Below are 24,449 nucleotides of genomic sequence, written 5' to 3' on the forward strand. Positions count from 1 at the left end.
CAATTCTGAAATTTCTATATTCATTTTAGCTATATGTGTAAAAATAGAGATGACAAAAGATAAAATGCCCTTTAAAGGGTAGTTCTCTTTCTGTTTATAAAAAAAAAATCAAAAAAAAATCGTTGTAGTGTATATATTTGAGTAGCCCAATTTTTGTATGCAATGAAGGATAGCTTATATTTACCAAAGTTACTGACAACCTGCTGACATTATGATGGTTTGAATAGGGCAATAGGGTGTTCTTGTCATAAAGCAGGAAATAGCTCTTCAAATAACTCAAAAGCAGCTTTTTCAGTAACATTATGCCTCTAGTTCTAGTACAAGTCTATATTACCCAATTATTTTTTAAAACATTGAATCATATTTTAATTTAGAACTATTTCCTATGGTGTAGCTACCTGTGATTGCTGCACTCAAGGAAAGAAGTATAAAAATAATGTTTGTTTTCAATTGAACAAATGCTGTAAATTCATGTGTTCATAACAGGCTCTGGAAAAATAACTTCACTGTACGAGCTTCTTTGGAGTTACTTGAAGCGGATTTTCTTGCTTAAGACCACAAACCCCCCTTTTCTGTTCCCATACCAGCCATTACAAAGTTGGCAGGGCATCATTAAGTGATATGAATATATAAAATATAATAGGGCACAAAAAATCTCAACAAACCAAAAACATACACAAAAATATAAGAATAATATTTTTAAAAACCTATGTAAAATAATGTAATCTTCACTACCCTGTTCTTTCATCTTGGTCCACTGCTGCACTCCAGTGGTCATATTGCAGAACTACATTAAGTAGTTTACATTTTCATGGACAACATTGTAGCACTTGTAAAATCAAACATTCCAACAAAAATGGTTTAGTATTGCATATATAGTGCAGTCTGTAATTATTTAGGAAGTGACACATTTTTTGTTGTTTTGTCTCTGTACTCCAGCACAGTGAATATGAGGCACAAGAAAGCTAACAAAAGGTCTAGAGTTAATTATAAATGTAGAACTCACATCTTTAGTCTGTTACTGTTGTCTTTCAACCTGAAGACCAAAGAAGTGTCAATGCCAGTAAAGCAGGACATCATGCGACATAGCCAAAAGATTAGATATGCAAAATAAACAGTTTGTTACACTGTTAAGGTGCAAGAATGCACTGGTGAGCTCAGCAATAGCATGCAAAATAGTAGACTATGGAAAACCACTGTAGTGAATGACTGAAGAATAATTTTAATTATGAAGAAAAATCCCTTTTCCATTGTCGAACAGATCAAGGACACTCTCCAGGATATAGGCATAGACGTGTTAAAGACGACCATAAAGAGAAGACTACACCAGCATAACCTCAGATGGATCACTGCAAGAAGCAAACTACTAGCTGGCACTTCACCTTGCAGCAGGACAATGACCATAGACACCCTGCTAAAGCAACCAAGAAGGACCAAAATGTGAAATATTCTTGACTGGCCAAGTCAATCACACAACCTGAATCTAACTGAACACGTTTCACTCGTTGAAGACAAGACTGAAGGCAAAATGCCCCCAAAACAAACCCAGAAATTAAGATGGCTGCAGTACACACCTGGCAAAGCATCACCAAGGAAACCCAGTGTCTGATGACGTCTATGGGTCGCAGACTCCACGCAGTCATCAAATGCAAAGGATTTTCACCCAAGTGCTAAGATTTTAAGATTATGTTGATTGGTCCAATTACTTTTGTCCAAAATACAGGTAAATTTCCTCCATTAATTACTTGGATTGGACATTAGACTGCATTGCCTGGTTGGGACCACAAACTGGACTGGTACAAATAATCTGACAATCGAACATCTGGCAACCCTAGCTGCAAAGCCAGAGGTAACTTTACTTACAGGTCCAACAAGACCGCTCCACTTCACTTTTCATCCCCTTGGCAAACTTCAGCTGACGCCACCATAGAAAAGCAATTCCAAGGTTAACTCTAGTTCTTGAATGTTAGCTTGTCTTTTTTCTTTGCTATATCTGGGCCATTACAGCTGCTAGCTAGCTATAGCAACTAACACTCCGATCCCAAACCACAGGCTCTGTCGTCCACACCCAACCCTCCCCACAGAGAAGTGCGCCACGTCCAGAAACATCCCTAACACATTTCAGAATAACAAATAAAAGTAAGGGTGCACAAATTCGAAGATGTGAAAGTGATATGGTCAGATGAGTCATCCTTCACCATATTCTCGTCAAGTGGGCGTGCGGACCACAGGGCATGAGGGGTCACTGAATGGTTTGATGAGTATGAAAATGATGTGAATCATATGCTATGGCCTTCACAGTCACCAGATCTCAGCCCACTTAAATACCTATGGGAGATTTTGGACCGACAGCGCTCTCCACCACCATCATCAAAACAACAAATTAGGCAATATCTTTGGAAGAATGGAGTTCCATCCCTCCAGTAGAGTTCCAGAGACTGAAGCAGTTCTGGAGGCTCGTGGTGGCCGAACATTTTATGTTGTTCTTTCCTTTAATTTGTGACCTGTGTATATATATATATACACACACACCACACACATATATATATATATACACATAATAAAAAAATTAAAAAAACTAGTGTAAGCTTGATGCTTGAACACGTCAACAAAGTGTTCTAAAATTAATCAGGCATGTGGCATGAAATCATTTAGCAAGAATCAAAACTAAAAGAATACTATTTATTTTGACTTGATTTTGAGAACAGAAGATTGAACCAACATAATTTACAGAAAACAGGAGGGGCTCGTTTCATGAAAGCAGTATGCCAGTGTTTCATTCTCGATTTGTGAATAATGTATCAAAATGGGTTTCACAAAAAATAATAAAATAAAACAATGTATCGTTTGTAGATCATAATACATTTTCTACCACTCCAGGGTTACAACAAATCCACTCTTCACGAGATGAGTTAGTGGAAAGAAATTCTATTGTCTTCGTCAAATGCTCCAACAAGTTGATCGCATATGAGCTTGCATGCTGTATTATTTTGTGAAACGAGCCCTATATTCACATTCAACATTCTGATACAACATTTAACGTTCTGATATAACATTTCACTTAAAGTGAAAACGGCACGTCGCACATTTGATTTTCAACACACATCAATATGCATGCTAAACAAATGCATTCACAAGCACACACACAAATTCAAATCCTTGGATTAAAACATGACTAAAACACTGATTCAAAAGTGCCTGAGTGCTGAATATGCACAGTTTTCAAATCTACACTTATAAGTGCGTTTTGTTTCTAGTTTTAATACAAAAACTGATACAAAAATAATACACAGGTAAATAAAATAAAATAAAATCATTGTCGCTAATGAGTTGTCAGCAGGTCGAACACTCTTTGTCAATATACTGCTGCACCTTAAATGGGAAGTCCTGCATGTAATTCCATGTCCAGACCTGGAGCAGTCTTAAATGTGTCCATGTCCCCATTTCACCGAGACAAGATTTTCACTGCATGTTAAAAAAACTGACAAGCCAGCGTACAAATAAACCCACTCCTGGGCACAGTAGGCTTCACCACATGCAAATATTCAGTGGGGATGAATGAATCTCTTGAAAATGAAAACTACCATGTTTAAGGAGAAATAATACAAATGGCAAGCTCAATAATAACGCGCTTATACAGAATATCTTTGGCTCGTAGACAGGACTGCTACAGATGCTCCCATCTCCATTACCACTGTAATAGAGGAACTGGAGAAATGTGTGACAGTATTCTGACAGTGCACAAGGCACGCACAACAAACACTCATTTGATAAACAACGCATAGGAACCTTCCAAACCGCGTTCGGCTCGCGAACGGCTGCAGCTCCAGCCATCAGCTTCCTGTGACAGACAGGCACAGAAATGAGAGACGGTCCATTAGCCGAGTACAGATGTCGGCCACGTTCAGGGGGGTCTCTCGACCTGGATGACTGCTCAAGCTGCTGTCGGAGTTATACGTGTGAAGATTTCACACAGGAAGTGGAGCGGACTTGTACGGCCTGGTCTGTACCGGCTCTGGCCTCGGGGTGGTAGGGTTCCAGGTTTGTCCGGCGCGGGGTTGCTCCGTCAGTGGGGGAGTTGGCGGGATCAGCTGGGGGTCAGCTGTGGCGCGATGGGCGACGGGCGGAGGGCGAGCCCAGGCTCCTGCTGCAGGAGCCTGTACAGGAGCTCCTCCTTTTCCTGGCTCAGCTTCTGAATCAGCAGAGCCTCTTTCCTCAGGGCCTCCTGTAGGCTTTGCTGCTCCTTGGACAGACGTCTGTGGGGTAAGAGATGAGGATTTAGAAGAGTTCTAACAGCAGACACACCCTAGCTTTCAGCGGTAATGCTACCATTTATGCTTTTGTTACATTTAACAAACAGGAATCTGGAGGCTGCTTGCCCCTGAGCCACTGGCGATGAGTCAACCAGCAATTCCCAGGCTATGACTTTGATGGTTCAGAGACGATGGTCCCAGAGAATCATTGAGAGACACGGTTTTTTCATATTGAACATAAGAAAACCAGCTATGCCCATCTATTTGTGTTCAGTACATTGAATCCCCTCTGGTGGAACCTTGCTGACACAAGGAATAGTTTCTCATTCATAAATAACGGGAGTACAATGACACAGGTATGCAAGCCGAGTTACATCTTTTGCATTGAAAGTGTGAGAGAGGAAAAACAGGCTCATACTGGATCAGGGTTTGATGGCTACTGATGCGGGCCTCCAGGTCTTCATTCTGCTGGAGGACATGTTTCACTTGGTCCTCCATGGTGCTATTCTTCTCCACCTGAATCGGAAAAAACAAGACAGAGGCATCATCACAAATCAGACTTTGGATGACCAAGAGTTGTTTTCTTTTAAAATTTATACAACAAACTTAATTCAACAATATTGTGTGAGAGCAATGAATCATCAGATTCATCACTAACTTGGAATGAGGTACAGTATCCCAGTGTACACAAAGCACAGTGAAAATTATTTTCTGTGCTCACCACAGACTACTCTTACAGTGATTTGTTAATGAAAGCAGAAGGGGTTGCGGGAGACTAGCCAAGGCTGAGAGACGCACAGGGATAGTTAAGAGCCCAGTCTGTAAAAGACTGCTCCAGCTCAGACACCTACCAGCACTTCAGCCTGCTGCAGCTTCCTCCACTGATCCTGCAACTTCTTACTCTTCATCTCAATGACAAACAGCAGGCTCTCCAGCTCCTGTTCCCAGAATGCCCCAGGGCTTCCTTGTGCCTGGGCAGACAAAGGGACAGGTTAAAAGATCGTATGGAGGAAGGCCTGTTGCCACACGCTGCGGGTGACGTGCAGACTCTGCATGCCTAATGAATGGCTCGTGGAGGGAAATGCGACACCCCTGCGCTCACACCCGTAATTACCCATCATTATCTCGACACGCTAAACCAAAATAACCCCTCAACCTTAAAGACAACAGCCTCACAAACACACAACCGCCCATGCAACATTGCCATAGAAACATCACATCTCCACCATGCTACACAAACTTCGAGACTATCATCTCTGCTGAGGCATCCCGGTCTCATCAGACCAATTAGCGGGTTAGACAAGCAAGACAAATTTTGAATCTGCTATGCAAATAAACAAGCTACGGTTCCGTTGAGTTGTAGCCGAAGGCTCATCCGGCGCTGGCGCACCTGAATGTTCCGCTGCAAGTCCCTCTTCAGGCTCGACTCCTCCACACTCCGCTTCAACTCGTTAAACAGCTTCAGGTCTGCAGTCAGCTCGTCTACCTTCGCCTGTAGATAAACACAACTTGAGTGACTGCTCAAACAGGAACACTCTGATAGTTTACACGTAACCCCTTGTTTTTATAATTGCCTGACTTTAATCTTGCACCATATGTTCAGAAGGAATATTTAAATCGCACAGGAATCGGTCTCGCAAAAGCCAGTTTGTTTTCAAAACCGAGACCCATAATTAATAGTTGCGAGGCATTGAGTAATGGGTTTTGAGTAAAGCATTACATAATTGCAAATTGAGTTTCAGCTACAATTAGCATGCGTTCAGTAGAAAGTACTTTACACGCTAGATTGAACATGAGGCTAAACAGCTTTATAACAATGTGTTCCCTTTTTTAAAACCAGAGACATCACAGCAGAACATCATGATCTTACACGTCTTAGCTTGACAAAGAGAAGCATTGTACCTGCAATGAGGCCTGACCTGCCTCAAAATCCTCCCTCAGAGATTTCTTCTCTTGGTCATGCGCTTTCTTCAGTTCTATGAGGAGAAAATTATATATTAAAAACAACAACAAAAAAATAACAGTTTCCGACACTGTAAGCCTATAAGCCTCCTTAAGGCTTTCCTACACTGTAAGCCTCCTAAAAGGGGCAGCTTTTATCCAAAATATTGGTTATACTGTAATCCCTACAGGAGAACCTGATGCGAAATGGGTCTAAAAATATCACACAGAAGTTCTTACCTTCAGTTCTGATCTGGTGCTCCTCGGTATTGGTCATAAGTTTCTTCTCATAAACCATATTCAAGTCTGCAGTAGTGTCAGCTTTTACCTGAGGACACAAACCAGCTTTTCAAACAGGCTTTTCCACACCTGACCATTTCATTCAAGATTGTGATTAATATGGGTGCTACTATGCTCTCTGCTACAAGCCATAAACATATCCAGTGGTTTACCATTTCTGAAGGACAGCTTTGGTAATAAGTTCACATAAATTATTGCCGGGGCTTTCTAAGTGTGACACAAGAATGCCATGCCTTTCCTCAAGACAGGTCTGGCTTTGTTGGCCGGAGATTGTGGAGGAGATGTGCATGTTAGAGCAGTTTAACCCTCAACAGCAACACACAAAACAGATTCTGTTTGACAAACGGTGTCACTGGAAAAGTGCAATTTGCACATAGCCCATGACTGCATTTATAGCTTCAAGTTCACAATATGCGAGTCCTGAATTTTGTGCTTGTTCCTCAATGGCATTGAGCTCGAAGTCCTTGAAAAACACACATTTGCAGCCATGCAGTAACCGGAATGGCCACAAAATGAGAATACTGAAAGGGCCTCAGGCATACGTGGTGGGGGCTAAGGAAGTGTACCTTCTCAGTGATGTCCCACAGCAGCCTGCTCAGCTGCTGGCTGTGGGTCTGCAGCAGCTTCTCCCTCTCCTTGGTGCCAGCAGCTTTCAGCGCCTGCTGGAGGGCCCTGAACTGCTGCTCGTATTGCTCGTGCAACTTCTCCAGGCTGGGGCCCAGCTCCTCAAGAGGCACCTTACCTGTGGGCAACAGACATACCAAAATGTATAAACCAGGGCCAACACAAGCTGCATCCTGTATGGCAGCTGATGCTATTTGTTACGCTGCTTAACAACCATATTCATATGATGATTGTTTGGGTTAACCTAACCCAGTCTTGTCACTCGTGTTGGTACATAAGTTAAGAGCACTCATAGATTGGATTACAACACTCCATGAATAAACTTGAGTTCCCCATGGTGTTAAATATTTTCTGCATGAAATCCTTTACAAGTATTGAGCTTCACACACCATTTCATATGGCAGCTACCATACACACATTTTTAGGCCCATTGTTGCTTTACTTAATAATCAAAACCCTAAATAATATAGGTGCTTACAGCTTGTAATGGATGTAATTATTACACTAACTATATTTTACTTGCTCCAATAGCAGGAAATTTTGTCCATGATTTAATGTGTTTAAATGCAGTACTTAATTATGGAATACTTTTAAACTTTGAAAATGAATATGATCATTCACAAGGTGAAAATAATCATGCATACCAACATGTAATACAATTCAAATGCAGTGCCTTTGCTCTATAAATCCACAAGTATTCAAGCAACATACAATCAACATAAAATACAAAATCTGTGCAACCAAGCCTTTCACTGTTTTACGTTACAACATGTTGTACTACCATTTAATGTGATGTAACGCATTTCAATGTGGTATCATACAAACTTTCACTTGTGCGTGAAACTATATAGTATAAATATCATGATCACTGACAAACAATTTGGCAATGAACCACTCACTGCTTCCATCCTGAAGGCTGTTAATCTCCTTGCAATCCTGCTTTCCTTTTTTGCCTTCATTTTTTGTCTGTATGAAATAAACAATATGATACAAAAAGCATGACACAATATTCAAGACACTGGCTATTCATTTGCATTCTATGGTGATCCATAAACACATATTAAGAAAAACTGAAAGGAGATTGTGATAAAAAGATCTGTCAAAGACTCCTGATTGATGTTGGAGAACTGGTGCTATGTTAAGCACACAACAAATATGGTGGCTTGACTTTTGTACCAAACCTCCTAAGGGAAAAATGACCCCTTTGTAACGACTCCAAATGGACACGAAATGAAAGAACAGACTGAGGACCTGCCAGCTAGCTCCACATTTCTGCATTCCCTAAAAAGTAACAGAAAGCAACAACCAAAGAGTCCTTTGTACCAAGTCTTCCTAATTGCTTGAAGCAGGTTCAATTACAAGTCAAACAAATGGGGAGTATTTAATTGGTCAGTCCCCTCTGGACCACTGCCATGCAAAAACAACAAAACTGCTAACACAACAGAATTTTCCCCTGTTGACTGTATGACAGTTACAGGAGTGACAAGACTGCAACACTCATGTAGTCAAACTTATTCTGCAAAAAAGCCTCCCACCTGATCCACTAACAATCCCCTTGTTACACTACCGGTTGCAGAAAGCTTACTGTGATCATTACATTTTATGATATATTTGCAATATACCTTATAATCTGTAGGTAAATCAGGTCACAGCTTAATGATAACAATGAACCCTTGCATTTACATTTAGACATTCAACCGTAAATATGATCAATTCTTATTTGAGAAACAGCTTATGTTTTTGATGAGACCAGTTGTCATCACTTGGAGCTCCAGGGTGCCCATGGGAAAATCATGGGATGCCCCTTTAGCAGTTTCTCACAGCAGACCGATTATGTTCCAATATCAACAACAGGCTCAGTTCAGCAGTGCTCTTCCAGACTGGGTCAGGCTTAATCAGGAGCCCTTCAGAGAACACTATCAGGTGCTCAGCTTCTGCTCTGGTTGGAGTCTGTTCAGGAATTCACCCTTGAACCACTGAGACTGAAGATACAGAGGCACACGGGTTCAGCAAAGTTAAGACAAGCTTGTGCAAAGGAACTGTTAACAGCATCAAAGGGCGACACACCCCAACAAATGGTACTTATGATGCCCATCATGCAGTCTTGCAGGATCTTCTCCTTTTGCAAAATAAAGTCAAAGACAAACTGGTGTGCTTGGGGCTCTGCTCTTCTTCCACTGTGTTATCCCAAATAATTTGGGGTTTTCTTGTAATGGCTTGTCAACAAATACATAAACACCAAAATCACATTAATGCCCACGGAACCCACAAAATGAAACAATCACAGTCAGAAATGTGAAATGCTAAAACATTCTTCTTTCTACAAACGGGTGAACCGTTTCCTCCTATTTGTAGCTCCACAGATCAGTCTTTCTTAGGAATGTGAACTCCATACAAGGAAGTACAGGCCTTCTTCTGTTCACCATCAAACAGCTATCAAAATATTGCATCCATCAATAGCTAGCACAAGGAAATAAAAAGACAACCTTGGATCTGGTTTATGTCTTAGGTTTCTCTTTTTTTTTACAGGGGAAGATCTGAACTATTGAACTCACAACGTTTAGCTGGATAAACACAACAGAGGTTTCAGACTACCTGAAACAGCACTTCTGTAGTCTATAATATGAAGCTGAGAGGCTGGAGTCCTTTTCCAACAAGTCAGCTGTATTACCCATTGCACTTTAATAATCTATTGTTTTTTTGTTGCTTTTGACTTTACCAGACATAAGAACGTTATACGATCTGAGGTTCTTCACTGCATTACAGCAAATATGATGTTTTATCTTAGAATAGGACAACACAATGAATTCACTATTTTTACATTGGCCATAATTCATGTGTGACAGAAACATTATACACACCATTTTCTGTGGGGAAAAACACCCATACATATTCAAAAATGAACCTCAGAGTGCCCTCAATAAGGTGGACCAAGTATACAATAAGTCAAGTTAGTGACCTGTATATGCCTAAAAGGCCCTAAAGCCTCAGGGGGTATTTACTCTAGCAGGAATTCAGATTTCAGAATTCAAAATTTATGCTGTAGCTCAACATGGTCAGGGTTTTCAACCAGGTTATCATGTACGCATGATAAACCTCCACCCAAAGAAAAACCAGTTTACATCTGCTTGTGTCCAGTCACATGGTCTAGCATTGAACATGGCTTGAACATTTTCCTTTTTATCAGTTTTTGAGCTAGCTTTTTCCCACCTCTGAATAGCATGCATTCTTTAAAAATCCAAAATTCACAAGTAGGCTACTTTGCTGGCATATAGGTGTAAAAAGAGGGGTGGCTGACCCTGGATGCCATTGGAATGGGTGAAGTGTAAGCCTAGCAGCTGAAATCTATAAATAAATAAATAATATATATATACATATATATATATATATATATATATACACTAAATGGTCAAAAGTATGTGGACATCTGACATCTACCATATCATCCAACATTATGGCCATTAGTATGGAGTTGTTCCACCCTTTTCTGCTATAACAACCTCCAGTCTTCTGGGAAAGCTTTATACAAGATGTTGTATCATTGTAGGGGTCTGCTTCCATTCAGCCAGACGAGCATTAGTGAGGTTGGGCATTGATTGGGCGATAAGGTCTGGCTCACAGTTGGCTTTCCAAATGATCCCAAATGTGTTGGATGGGCTTCAGGTCAGGGCTCAGTGTAGGCCAGTCAAGTTCTTCCACACTGATATATTTCCCATGATGTGGCCAGTGAGAACAGGGCTTAAACAAAGCAAACAAAACAAACGTGCACCCCCGTTAACCCTTCTACAGTTGCTTCACGTCCATCATGACAACAGATGGCTAGGTGATCAATGCCTGTTACAACTCCAGGACACGTGGTTGTCCTCAACTATTTCCTTCTCTGTCTAGCATGCGGGAACTCCATCAAATGTAGTCTTGTGCCACCTTACGCTGAGTGGCAAAGCCGGCCTAGAACTTGAATGCATTTACAGCACATCAACTATAAAAAACTTTGGGGTCTCAACAGAAGTCAACCCAGCACCTGTTACAGCCAGTCAGCTGACAAACAATGAAGGCTAATCAAAGATTATACAAGCCTTAATAGCTTCTAATGGGTAACTACAAAGCATAACTATGGTGGCCCTGATAACTCTGTAAAGGAAAATTTCAACTTTATGTGCCAATATTCATCTACTTTAATGAAGATTTTAAATCCCCTCACTGTTAAAGTAAATACATGCTCATCAACACTCAACTGATTAGATGAACAGCATGTACATACTGAAGCACACTTCTTTCAAAATAAAAAATCTAAATTTGTAATTTCATATGAACTAATACAACATTATCCTATAGCAGAGGTACAGGAGTAATTAATTTGCTTAATTCATTCCAAAAATCAGAATCAAGTGATTTGTTGCCTAGGAGGGGCTTTCTTTTGCAGACATGTTTTTCAAGAACCTCAACCTCCAGAACAGGTAAAACCATTCCCATGCTCAATTGTGAGGTAAATGATTTCACACTGCCACAAGGCTAGTTCCACAATAGTGAAAAAACGAAAAGCCAGGCTATTTAAGAACAATCAAAGCAACGGATAACGTCTGAACAAAACAAAAAAATGGGAACATAGAAACAAAATCAGCTCCACAATCACACGTAGCTAATATACTCTCTATAGTCACAGTCCATACATTTCGTACACATGAAGATTGATGACATTCTTACATAATTCTTCCAAAAACAAGCAAACTAACTGCTGTAAAGGCTGTTCATCTGAAAGTAAACAGTAGCAGCAGACAGGCCCACTAATCGTACGCACCTGAATAAAAATAATTTTGTTATTTCGGAGATACGCTAACAAAATAGTAACTTTTAACTACATCTAACGCGGAAGAGAACAAAACGCTCTAAAGGAATCTCGATCCGTTACAAGACCTGTCAATGCGGAAATGTCAGCAAGATTGCGGACGACTTAAAAAATAAAAAAGGGGAAACTGTAGGCTACAATTCGTTGTTTATTAAAATAAACAATAATACATTGATTCAGATACCCCTTTCACCAAAAAGCTTATTGCAACTTTTCACAAAGAAACAATGCAACCAAGGCGTAATAAACAAAAAGAAACGTGGCCGGGTAAGCTACCTCACTCACATCTGCTGCCTATAAAAAAAATTTTTTTTTAAATTTGAAACCTTTTGAAAACTTGCAGGCTACAAAGCATGCGCGTTGTATGCTATACAACCCGAAAACGAACCGCCATTTAACTGAATAAAAAATAAAGTGAAATTAATTTTTTAAAGTTTATTTTAAATAGTCCGTTCAATTATAGTTTGTTTCAAGAGTGTTCGTTTTGAATTCGCAGCCAAGTTCATCAGAAAACAATTAGCTAATGATGTTTACAAGATGAATAGGAAAGTATTTGTAGATTAAGTTCCAACAATTGAAACTAAATCAAATAGGCCTATTGTGTTTGCATAGTTAATAGCTACCTTCTTCCTGAAGACGCCCGAACACACCGAACTAGAGCAGCAACCCATGTCTGTCAGTTTCACCGGCCGCACCGTAACCCCAACAGAAACCCCAACTTAAACTTAAGTGCTTCATATTTCACAGGAGTCGGCGATGCACATTTACCGTAATGCCACGAAAAATCACGCAAACATGCAATGCTTCCCCAAACTAACCAACGCACAATGATACCACAAGAGCTTGGTAGAATTTATTATCACCGTACACAATCTGTGACTGTCCTAGTATCACCAATAGCGCCATTGAACATTCAGATGTTGCAAGTGGAGATGGAGGAAATGTACAGTGAGTGATTTATTATGTCAATTTAATCCCTAGCAATAAAAAGCCTCACAAGAAAAACATGCAAAGCTTGGCCTTCCTCACCCGTGTGCTCTCGTCATAATGACGGAACATGGTTCACCACTGTCAACACTGTTAAGGCCCTGCACCACATGCATGGGAAATATTCACAAACCGTAATGAAAAATGAACTGGCTTATGCACATATTTTTAAGGCTATAGCAGGAGCTAGGAGTGTTGTCTCTTTACATGCAGTTACATGTTTTGAATATACAATTATAAAGTTTTTTTAAGTATGATTTTTCAAAGGACTTTTGGTAATGACAAGACTACTTTAGTTTTTGAGTGGCTGTTATTCATCTTTGACTGCAATGTCAATGACAGGCAAGGGTGGCCATAATTAGTTTAGTGATATTTTATAAATTGAAGGCTAAATGTGAACTGAGCCATATTTGTACATGTAGTGAATAAAACATGGAAATATTAAAGTGTTCCAATAGTGGAGTTCTGGTGGTTTTGTAATTATGTGGGGTACCTTTAGATGGCAAAGTTCACATCAGTCATTACTTAATGATATAGAGAGACCATTTTCCCATTTCTTTCCTGCAGAGACGATGTCTTTCTAGAGAACGATGTCCATGTCAATAGAGCATAAATAGTTGCCAAATGGTTTGAGTAGCATGGCACCCATATTATCCATACGTATGGGCCTTCTTAGTTTACCAGATCTAAAGCTTAATGATTATGTATGGAATATGCTAGAATGATTTCTAAAACAGCATTTTCCATTTCCAATTACTAAGCTTGATTTATAGTCTTTCTTGCAGTTGTATTTCTTCTACAGAATTCCAGATACTGGTAGACCCTATGCAACAGTGAACGCAAGCTGTATGATGTTATTAAGTGATGTTAAAAAGATTTTTTTTGATACTGTATTTGTATGAGGAAGAAGGGAGTACAGTGTATTGAGATATTGTATGCAATAGTTTGAGCATGCATGTTGCTAGGGAGCTCTATTAGATTTACTCTTTATTTAGACTTTGGAAGAATAATGCCAATTACCAAATCATAATTTGCCAATCATTTCAATCCCTGATAGTTTATGGTTTGTTTAACCCACAAAAATTGTATAATATAATGGTTTCTACTTCCTTTAGTTATATTGTTATCTCAGCCTTACTAAAACAGACTATAGTATAAGTACGACTACCATGAAGCTGCATTTCTGGAACTAATGCATGTTGAATAGCCTGCATATTTGAATCAGTGAAATGCCTTGCATGCCCTCCATCTTGGGATGGATTAACTATCCTGTCTAGACCCATGCTTAGTTAGAAATTGCTTTGGTGAATTCCACCTGGCAGAAAGTGTTGAACAGTGTGGCTAAGATAATGTTACTTTAGGTATTATGAACAACTTCCACTGCAACTATAGATGGTTTATGGTTATATCACATGTCTGACGGAGTGTACCATGGTAACATGGTGTGCTTGTTGTAATATCTACATGCTTGCTGTGTCACTGACACACATTTGTAGCCACTCTTTTCTATGCATTATGGTAATTCAATACTAAACTCTAGTGTTCATGTACAGTACATAGAACTGTCTTCCCTTTATCTGTGAATGCAAACATTTAAATCAAAAGTTTTTACTATATTGGGTTTTCAAAGTCGGGTCCTCCCACGGAGGAACGTTAATGAGCAATTCAAAGTGCTGGTTTTCAGGGTGGAGTGGAACTATGAGGGGGCCGTGCCTGCTTTGCCTCTATGCTGCATACCTCACATAGTTTTACAGTACTTGTTACATTTATGTTTAACGTGCACATTGACAGCACTCTCCACACACAGAAAGAAAGAGTGTCTGTGTCTTTTTTTGCGAAAGCAGAAAGACAGAGATCTTACCTTTGAACTGATAGTGAACACTGACTGCTGATTCCTTTTTCTTTAATAGTAATAAATGTAGTAACATTATATTTATTCTCCTTCAAATTACTATATTTAAGCATGATATTCATTTAGTTAAATGAAAAAATTAAAAAACACAATTATAAGAATGAGATCAGCGAACGTTATATTATTGCAACTATTTATTTTTTTACCAGAAGTATACAAACATAGAGCTTCCAGATACAGTCAAGTAAACTGTAAATTAGCTGCTAATTAAGTGACTCTTTTAAACTGGCATGCATGTTAATCATGCAAAACATTCGGAAACAGGTTTAGAATAATTATGGAGGTAGATTTATCAACTTCATGTTCAAGTAGAATCCTTGGCTGCTCTATCTGAGCTGTACAAGGAGGAGTGCCTGCAGAGTGACCTTTATGTGAAAATGGCCGATGGATAACAGAAGTGGTCGGTCATAATGCTGCGGCACATTCAGTCGGTCTGCTCCGGGACACATTCCTGTGAACCCCCCACCCCCCGCCAGACTCAGGGGTCTGTTGGCTGTCTCGTTAAGTGCCTTGTTCCATTGGAAATCTGTCAAATCGTGAAATAGCCTTGGCCGTAGGGTGGCAATGATTGGCTCTCCAGCCATGCACTCTGCCAGATGTACTATAGCAGCCAGACTGGCTGTTCTGTGAACAGTCCATTTTCCTGCCATGTTTGGATACAGTGTGTTACTGCAGTCACACTACACCCACAATGCACCATTTCCCCTTCTGATACTATAGATCCTATACACAAGATATGAAATGACCACCTTACCGTTCAGCGTGTGGGAGTCACAATCAGTTCCTTGAAAAAGACAAATGAGGAGTGTACTGCGGAAAAAGCTCTGTTTAGCATTCCTTTTATTCCTGATCATTTCAGCACAGCTGCTGCCGACTATTTTTTCCTTCAGATATTGTGGTTATATGTCATTGTATTTTCATTGCTTCCAATTACTACCATACATTATTTTATCAGTTCTGAGACATGTTTATGTATTTTGTCAAACAAGATATCACACACAAAATAACATGTGGGAGGATATTGAACTGTGTCAGTGAGCATTTTAAACTTATCTGCCATGGTCCATACTCGTGCTAAGAACATGCAATAGCTGTATTACTATAAAAAGTATGCTAAGATGTCAAAGGTCCAAGACTGTATGGGAGGGACAAATTTGCCACTCCCACAGAGACTTCCAGTTTAAATCGTCCTGGGAATCTGTGTTGCTGTCGTCTTCCGTGGAAAATCCTTGGTTATTTTTAGGTTGGCTGTCAGGCAACATAAAACAGATTCACCAGCTGTTCAGCTGTACTGGGTGAGAACAGAGCGACTTTCCAATAAGGAGCAGCTGTGTCTTGGGTACTGATGGTGACTGCACATGTTGGCTGCAGTTCATGAGGGGTTTTATGTACCAGGGTCTGGTGTAAATGAAGCAAGGTTCTGTACAGTACCTGCTCCTATAAAACTACCTGAAAGATAATACGTAGTGCTATCCATATTCACTATTGATATACTCCTCTACTTGCAATTTATTTAACACAATTTATCACAGTAGGCGCTCTGATCTTCCTACGCACGTCTTCTCTTTCAGTGTAGTTTTGTAGAAGACTGACTGCAGTATCAGTTGCCAGCATTCCTAAAATAAAATACTGTGAACAGGGTGAATGTCTGCAAGTTAAGTAGCACTATAGCAACTCAAATTGTTCACTGTGCTTCGACCTGTCCCGTCACTGCAACATCCATGTTGGAGACCACAGATACACTTCCCTATTTGAGTTGGGTAGTGGAGCATAATGGCTAGGGCACTGGGCTTGTAACTGAAAGGTTGTGGGGTTGAGACCCAGCTGGGCCACTGCACCTTTGAGAAAGGTACCTAACCTGCTTCAGATTGCTTCAGCATATTCAGCTGTATAAATGGATTGTATGTAAAAATACAGTCTTCTCTAGATAAATGCTAAAATGTAATGTTTAAAAAGTAAAGTGGAGCCATGGGTGGAGAGCTGCAGTTCATTCATACCCGGTGCAAACAGACTGATTGACTGGAGGAGATACTCTTGTATAATGAGGCTGGGCCACCCTACTGATGGAACTCTCCCACTCTCCCAGGGTGCTGCTGCTGTCATTGATGCTCTATCCTTCGGTGCTTTCTGCCACAGTCAGCACTGGAATTGTTAGCATTAAATGTTAGGTAGTGTGAAAAGTTGCTACATTAAAAACCCTTTACTTTACCAAGATTAGCCACCTGATAGCGCTAAGTCATAGACATGTGTACATTTTAATAGGCAGAAATATTACATCTACACACGGTCCTGCTGGGCCTGCCACAGAATCTGTGCGAGGTTATCATTTTGGAACAGTCAGCTTGATTTTTTAAATGAGTTCATAGTTACTTCCAATCATTACAATCATAATAGCAAATGCAGTCACAGTATCGCAAACTCCAAGAAGTTATTCCTGCCAAGCACTGGAGTTTGTGATCTTATTCAAAGAACTTTTTTGAATTGTGTTGTGTATAACACCTCCTCTTCATTATCATTCATCCAAATGTTTGTCATTTTTTCTCGAAACAAATTCCGAATCAAACAAATGACTTGTTTAAGCCAATGTCTAAGTACCCTGCTGTTGTGTGTTCTGTTTGAATGGTACCCCACTGCTGCATCTCAGATTGGCTCAGAGGAGCCAAAACATGCAAAATACTCAGTGTCGCATCTTGGCAAAATGATTACATTGAGCTGCAAAGTTAGTTTGATAGAACAGCGCTTTAACAATTAAACATTGCAAAATATGTAAAATCCCAGGGCCCCAGTTCTGATTTATACACTTTTTAAATAGGCTGCACTGTTCTTCACATTTCAGGATTTTTCACATTTCACCAGTTGCATTTTATTATTTAGTACGTCAGTCAAGCGATTATACCTTTCCCTAGGCAACAAAAGATAAGGGCTGACAAGATATGGGTTCATACCATACCTTTAATATCCAAAAATATCTTATGTTTTAAAATTTTACATTAATGGAACAACAATACACACAATACACACACAACAATACGCAGATAATGTCAATTTAACTATTTAATCTAAATAATTGGCAGCAACTGTAAACCTCGCCTTAATAGCCTAAGCATTTTCTCGCCTATTATTTGGTGGGAAGGAAAAAAGCTAAACAAATGGCAGGGTTCACACACTGGCAGCTTTGTACTGCAAAGTATCTAATGGACTCTATTTAGTGCCAAGTGTGAGCCATTACTGAAACTGTACTTTTGCCTTTTGCTGAGCCAGGAAATTAACCATACGAAAGCAGATTCAAGATGGATAGAAACCTTAGTTCATAATCATTGCATTGGTTGGTTCAGTAAGTCTTAGTTGTATCGCGGCCCCCAAAAAGCCTTGTTCTGTCTCTCAGTCTGCAGTGACATAAACACACACACACATACACACAAGACACACATACCAGACACATGCACACACCAAACCCAGCTCCATAGAGCTACTGTATGAGCAGTATTTTACATTACATTTTGCATTGACAGTATTTTACATATAAAATACTGCAAACATATTTTATATAACCTGGCAGAATTCTGGGTCTTCTGTGTTTGTACTGAATTTATACTCGCCATTAATAATTATGCTCACAGTATTAAATAAATTGCACCTCAATAGCTGTGATACCACATCAAACTTTAAGGTTGTCTGTATAATCCCTACTTGGTTTTGTACATTTGAAGTCATTTATTACATTGGGCCAGACATGGAGGATACAATGTGGACCCGGATGGTTTAGTGGGTTAATTGCATGTGTTCAAATGAAACTAGTAAGAACTGTGGTAGCAGAAGTGGTAAAACCTACAGTCAATACAATTGAAAAATAATCACTAATATATGATTTGCTACTTTTTCAGGTGAAAAGGAGAATGCAAAACAACAGACAAACTATTGATATAGTAAGAGATTTTATTAAATTAGCAAACAATCTCATACTGTTTTAAACATTTTAAGCATAATGTGGTCACAGTGGTAGTGCAATAGCAATAGAAATGGGACAGCTTCCAGCAGGCACACACACAGAGGGATGGTGTTAGCAGTTTCTGGCATATATAAAGATAAAAACAGGCCCAGAGCTCTGCAATGCAAGCCAGTCCTACTCGACTGTCTTTTTAGTGCCTCCCCATTTATTAGCAGACTTTTCTTAAAACATTACAAAATGTATTGTTTTGACATTTACTCTGCACATGTGAAGTCTATAGTCAAGGCAACTGAAACTCAGCTGCAAACCATTCGTTTGTCTGGAAAGCCGTCTCCTATTGGAATGGATATAGGAAGGCCCTTTTTCCAAATGAACAACTTTCCCAACAAACAAAATGTTATTCTGATGGTCAAGAATTGCATTCTCTTTTCTTTGATGCTACATTTTAGCAAACTGAGGACAGCAAGAACAGCACCTTGCATTTCTCTGAAAATAAATTTGTCAATGGTGCCCTCTTGTGTACAATCACTACAAATGTACTGCCATAACCAGCCTTGTTGTTTCTTATCTTTTAGAATACACAGAGAATTTCAAATATGAATTATATCACAATCCTGGCAGTGCTGTAGTTTAAATAAGCACAATGTGAGTAAAACCAGGTAATAAGATCAAGATGTGTGCAATTAACTGTTATCCCAATCTCTTAATGCAAGCTGGCAGAAGATTTTTTACTCTTACTTGAACCATTTGATTATGTGTAAATGCTTCTCTTCTCTTTTGAGAATTAGCAGTAGATTGTCTTGTGTAACAAAAATAATAATTGCCCATGCCTTGCTAGGCCTGTGACATGGCTTCCATTTAGGTATGTGAATAAACTAGGTTTAATAAGTTTATATGTTTAATAAGATTTTAGATGTCTTCCTCTTCTTTTTATTAACATTACATTTCAGCAAATAAATGTATCTTGGGAGCCAAAAACTGCTCAGGATTTTTTTTCTCTTTGCTCTGCTGTCCCTGTGCTATAAAAATAATTTCTGGAAGAAAAAAATTATATAATACACAAAAAGAGGAGGTTTGCGTTGGCCTCTTTTCAAAAAGGAGCTTGAACCAATGTTATCTTCATCTGTTGCATAATAAAAATGAAAAATAAAAAAACACTTTGTACACTTTCCAAATAACAAATCTGAATTTCAGTCTCCTAGTTTCAGCACAATGCCAGAAGGATTCAGGTGATGCCCACATATACTCTTTATCTAATATCCCTAACCTTTTCATATTTTTCAACACCACTTGCCCTAGGCTCCTACACTCAGTCAATACTGATAATATTATTACAGGTTAATTATCCCCCTTTTATCCTGTATTGTCATGGCGGTGGAAAAGTAATCTGTATTTCACTGGTGGAGGTCATTCACTCTTCCTTAACAGCACCCTGTGTGTTGATAGTGAAGATGTAAAGGAGATATACCTGTGCACTTAACAAACACTGGCCACTACTATATTTTCACCTATTTAAAAACTATAACTTATGTTCAGGAAGTATTGTATCCTCACCTCCTTTATTCCCACACATTATAATTATTCAGTTTAGGGGGTGATATCAGAAGCAACTGGTGTCCTTAAGATTCCAAACCAAACACTATCAGAGTACAATTCCTATACTGTCAAGAATACCAGCAGGCCTCTGATTATGAATCATTTGTATCTTCTTAAACTGATCCTTTCAGCATATACTGCATGTCTCTCAGTGAAGGTCCTGAAAGGGCACTTTGGATCGGTGTGGTATGTATTTTGTGAACTGAAAGTGAACAAAAGTTCACCATTCTAATACATCTATAGTTAAAATGTTAAAACTTCTGAGAGATTTATAGGGTCATTCACAGGAAAGAAAACCCCAAGAAAGAAAGGGAACTATGACTACAGACTCCACTAAATTTAGTGCAAACTAAACTTTTGCCAAAAATTCTGCTGGAGAGACAACCAACACACACACACAAGGGAAAAAAAAGATAATTAAAAAATGATAGTTTTTGTCAAGATGCCATAACTGAAAATATCTCATGCTTAATCCCTCAGGACATACAGCACAGTGGCACTCCTGAGAGCCAACATTGGAAACATTATGTACTGCTGTCTTCCTCTACTCATGTGATACGTTATACAAAAACAGGTTTATAATATCAGCCTGCCACAGCCCTCAAACCAATTTTACAACATAATTGTGCATTTTATTGGATGTACGACAACAGAAAGTTCTCCGCAACAGAAAACTGTCACACAAATTACCTGACACAGTCATGCTTCCCACGTACATATAGCGTACATGCTTTCATTTTTCAAAATGGATGACTTTGATGAGACATTTGAAAGAAATGGGCTTATTTCTAATGTACTCATGCTCAAAATAGTAAAATAAAACAATACGTTAAGACACATAAATATTTAGCTACTGATATGCTTGTCGGTGAGAACAAATGTTTTTTGGAAATACTGTAACTTTGAGCACCAGATGTAACACAGCCTTAAGCAAGGCACTTGTCATGTTTGTGTTTTTAAATATACAGTGCCCTCCAAAAGAATGGTAGAATGATAATTATTATTTTTGCTATATACTTAAACAGCTTTTATTTCATGGTATTTATATTTGTATACGTTTGAACATTTTACAGAAACAGCTGTTTTTGTGCCGAGTTCCCACATTTTCAGATGTGCAAAGGTAGGATGACTAACAGGTGTTAACTGCTTCTCAGATGTTTCTATTTGCATTGATTGTTCACACAAAAATGAGCAGTGAGTGTCTAGTCTTGGTTTAGCTTTTGTTTTTGTCTGTGGAGATTGCATTTGGAGTCAGAGGCATACAACATCACAAATACCAGATAAATAACTACAGTTGAAAAAACAACTAATCTGTAAATTGAGAGAGCAGAAGAATTCATTAAGAAGGGTAGCACAGAAACTAGGTATATCAAGTACATCAATTTGGAAAGTCTTGAGAAAGAAAGAAACTACAGAGATGAGCAAGAAGAAAGTGGGGAGAAGGAAGGAATTGCCAGCCCATAATGTACACCACCTCATCTGTGAAATATGGAGGAGTTAGTGTCGTGGCTCTGGCATGTATGGCTGCTTCTGGAACAGACTCACTTGTCTTTATTGATGATGTACCAGAGGATGGCAGTGTACGGACTTTGTCCAGATTTTGTCTGGCTATGTACAAAGAAATTCCTCCAGCCTCATTGGCTAGTGCTTCATCCTGCAGCAAGACAATTACCAAGCACACTGCCAACACAACCAAAGAATTCATCAATGGGAAAAAGATTTTGACTGGCCAAATCTGTCACCTGACTTAAATCCAATTGAACATGTATTTGACTTGCTGAAGAGAAGACTGAAGACAGAGGCCCCACCCCCCACCAAAACAAGGATCAACTGAAAGCAGCTGCAGTGAAAGCCTGGAAAGGCGTTTCAAAAGAAGATACCAAACATTTGGTGATGCCAATGGGCTGCAGACTTGATGCAGCTATTGCATTTAAGGACAATGCAACCAAATATGAATCTTCATTTCTTTGATTCACTTTTAAGTTCATCCAGTAACTTAATTTTACATAGCAACAAAAACAGCTGCTTCTGTAACACAGTATACGGATGGAAATATCATTAAATAAAAGCTGATTATCTAGCTCAGCTCATTCATTTTTTGATCTCAAATCCAAATACCTCAGCAGAAACAAATTTAACGCTACTGTTACCATACTTTGGGAGGACACTGTACAGTATATTATCTGTATTTCTTTTATACACAAGCTTTTAATTCTGATACACTAAATGCACATCCTGCTTGTCCTTTGGTAGGCTTTTTAGATCCATTTGTACTGGCCTCTATTTTTTCTTGTATGTAAAAGATGTTCTTCTTCAGTTCAAATCATACACCCTCTACTGAATCAAATGTTATCTTGTATGCTAAAATCTGTTGACAGCTGGGGTAAAATCCATGGAGGGACTACTGGCAATGCTACTGTTGGGCCAATCTAGTAAGGTATTGTAATTTCCTCTGCTATTTAATGAACTGATTTCATAAAACAAAAACTTTTCACTTTGTCTCCCAACATATCTTAGCAATCCAAAATGAATCCAGTGGTTACATTAGAGGCATTTCACATACCTCTACTTGCAATTCTGCAGCTGATGTTGTACAATAAGCTCTGCAGCAAATTCTCATTGCCCGAGTTTGAATACTGTCCAGTTCATTCATCGAAGTTTTGGCTACACTCACATAATAAAATACTAATCTTATGAAGGCAAAGTATGTACAATGTAAATTGTATATAAACTTTATACACAACTTTATTAAAACATTGATAAACGAGGCCCAGTGTTGTCTTTCAATTCCCCTACATCTCACTACTATGGCAACTTGGGACTTTTAGACGTTCAGTAGGAAGTGCCACACTTCTGTTCAACCTTACCGTCATTCCACACTAGGTTAAATACAGCACTCAAGAGCTTTCAATCTTTCAAATTCAGGACAATTCAAATACTCCTTTATTTTCAGGTTTCTCAATTGTGGGACTGATGCACTACAAGCAGGCAACTATCCTAAGAATTCACGAACCAAGACAATCACATTGTATCATCTGACTGCCATTCCGTGACTCGGTACAGCTTAAAACAAGACCCGTATTGTAACATAAGGCTAATGATGAAATGAGATAACCACATTCCAGAAAATACAAACACAAACAAGGCAACTGCTTTTATTAAGTCTAATCCAGGTAATTGCGTGAATGAGTAAGGCAGGCTCAGTCAGTTTAGGCATTATGCTAGCACCATTTTTCGACAGCCGTACCAGAACAAAACTTGCCAGGCTGCCTAGGTTGGTTTTCAACTGAACCATACAGTTCTGGTCAATAACCAATTTGGCTATGAGTTATACCAATGGTATTGTTATAAAATTCATTTTTCAGTCTAGTCAGGGCCAAAAATGTTGTGGAAATGCTACAGAATTAATTTAGATGTAACGAAGTAAAAATACCAATTTAGCCATCAGAAATGTGGATTTTTTAAAAAAAATTTGGAATGTCCAACTGTTTGCACCTGCAGCCATGTTCATGCGTGGACCTCAATGCCGTCTTGAGAGAATGGAGACCAACCTGCTTTTCACACCGCGATCCACAGCCAAGTTTGCATATAATTTCATCAGAGGAAGACCTTTCATATGCAGCTTCCGCATGCAGTCAATGAACACCTGATCAGCCAGAGGGGGTAGCTAGAATGAAATAAACCAACTGACCCCTCCCATACCCTGTGCAAAAAAAAAAAAAAAAAGTATGCATACATGACTGAAAGATCCACACAAGAATTCCAATACCCTTTTACATCTGTACCTGAGCAAATGGCAAATAAGTCTTATGTCTTGTAGACCCGTGGAGCTACCAGCCACAGTCAGCACTGACAGTCAGCACTGTAAATTAAATAAATAATTTACAACTTAGCTATCATAGAGATCATGGGTAGTTGTACTTTCATAAATCTCACCACTGACAATGATTAATACAAAATAAGTACTTATTAATTAATGTAAACTTGTTTAGCCAGCTAAAAGAGGAAACACAGTATATCAAAATGATCATACATTTTGTT

General features: G+C 39.1%; 1 protein-coding gene across 1 annotated transcript; it reads right to left on the minus strand.

Moving 5' to 3' along the window:
• Nucleotides 1-2,668: 2,668 nt before the first annotated feature.
• Nucleotides 2,669-12,740, minus strand: ccdc69 (coiled-coil domain containing 69). The gene is made up of 9 exons (XM_064328060.1): nt 12,588-12,740; nt 8,018-8,084; nt 7,061-7,236; nt 6,435-6,522; nt 6,156-6,229; nt 5,644-5,745; nt 5,105-5,224; nt 4,672-4,769; nt 2,669-4,256 (listed from the first exon to the last, which is right to left on the minus strand). Exons 1-9 carry the CDS (start codon nt 12,633-12,635, stop codon nt 4,088-4,090), a joined length of 942 nt encoding a protein of 313 aa, XP_064184130.1. The 5' UTR covers nt 12,636-12,740; the 3' UTR covers nt 2,669-4,087.
• Nucleotides 12,741-24,449: the final 11,709 nt, after the last annotated feature.

Source organism: Anguilla rostrata, chromosome 3, assembly GCF_018555375.3.
Source record: "Anguilla rostrata isolate EN2019 chromosome 3, ASM1855537v3, whole genome shotgun sequence".
Taxonomy (NCBI): Eukaryota; Metazoa; Chordata; class Actinopteri; order Anguilliformes; family Anguillidae; genus Anguilla; species Anguilla rostrata.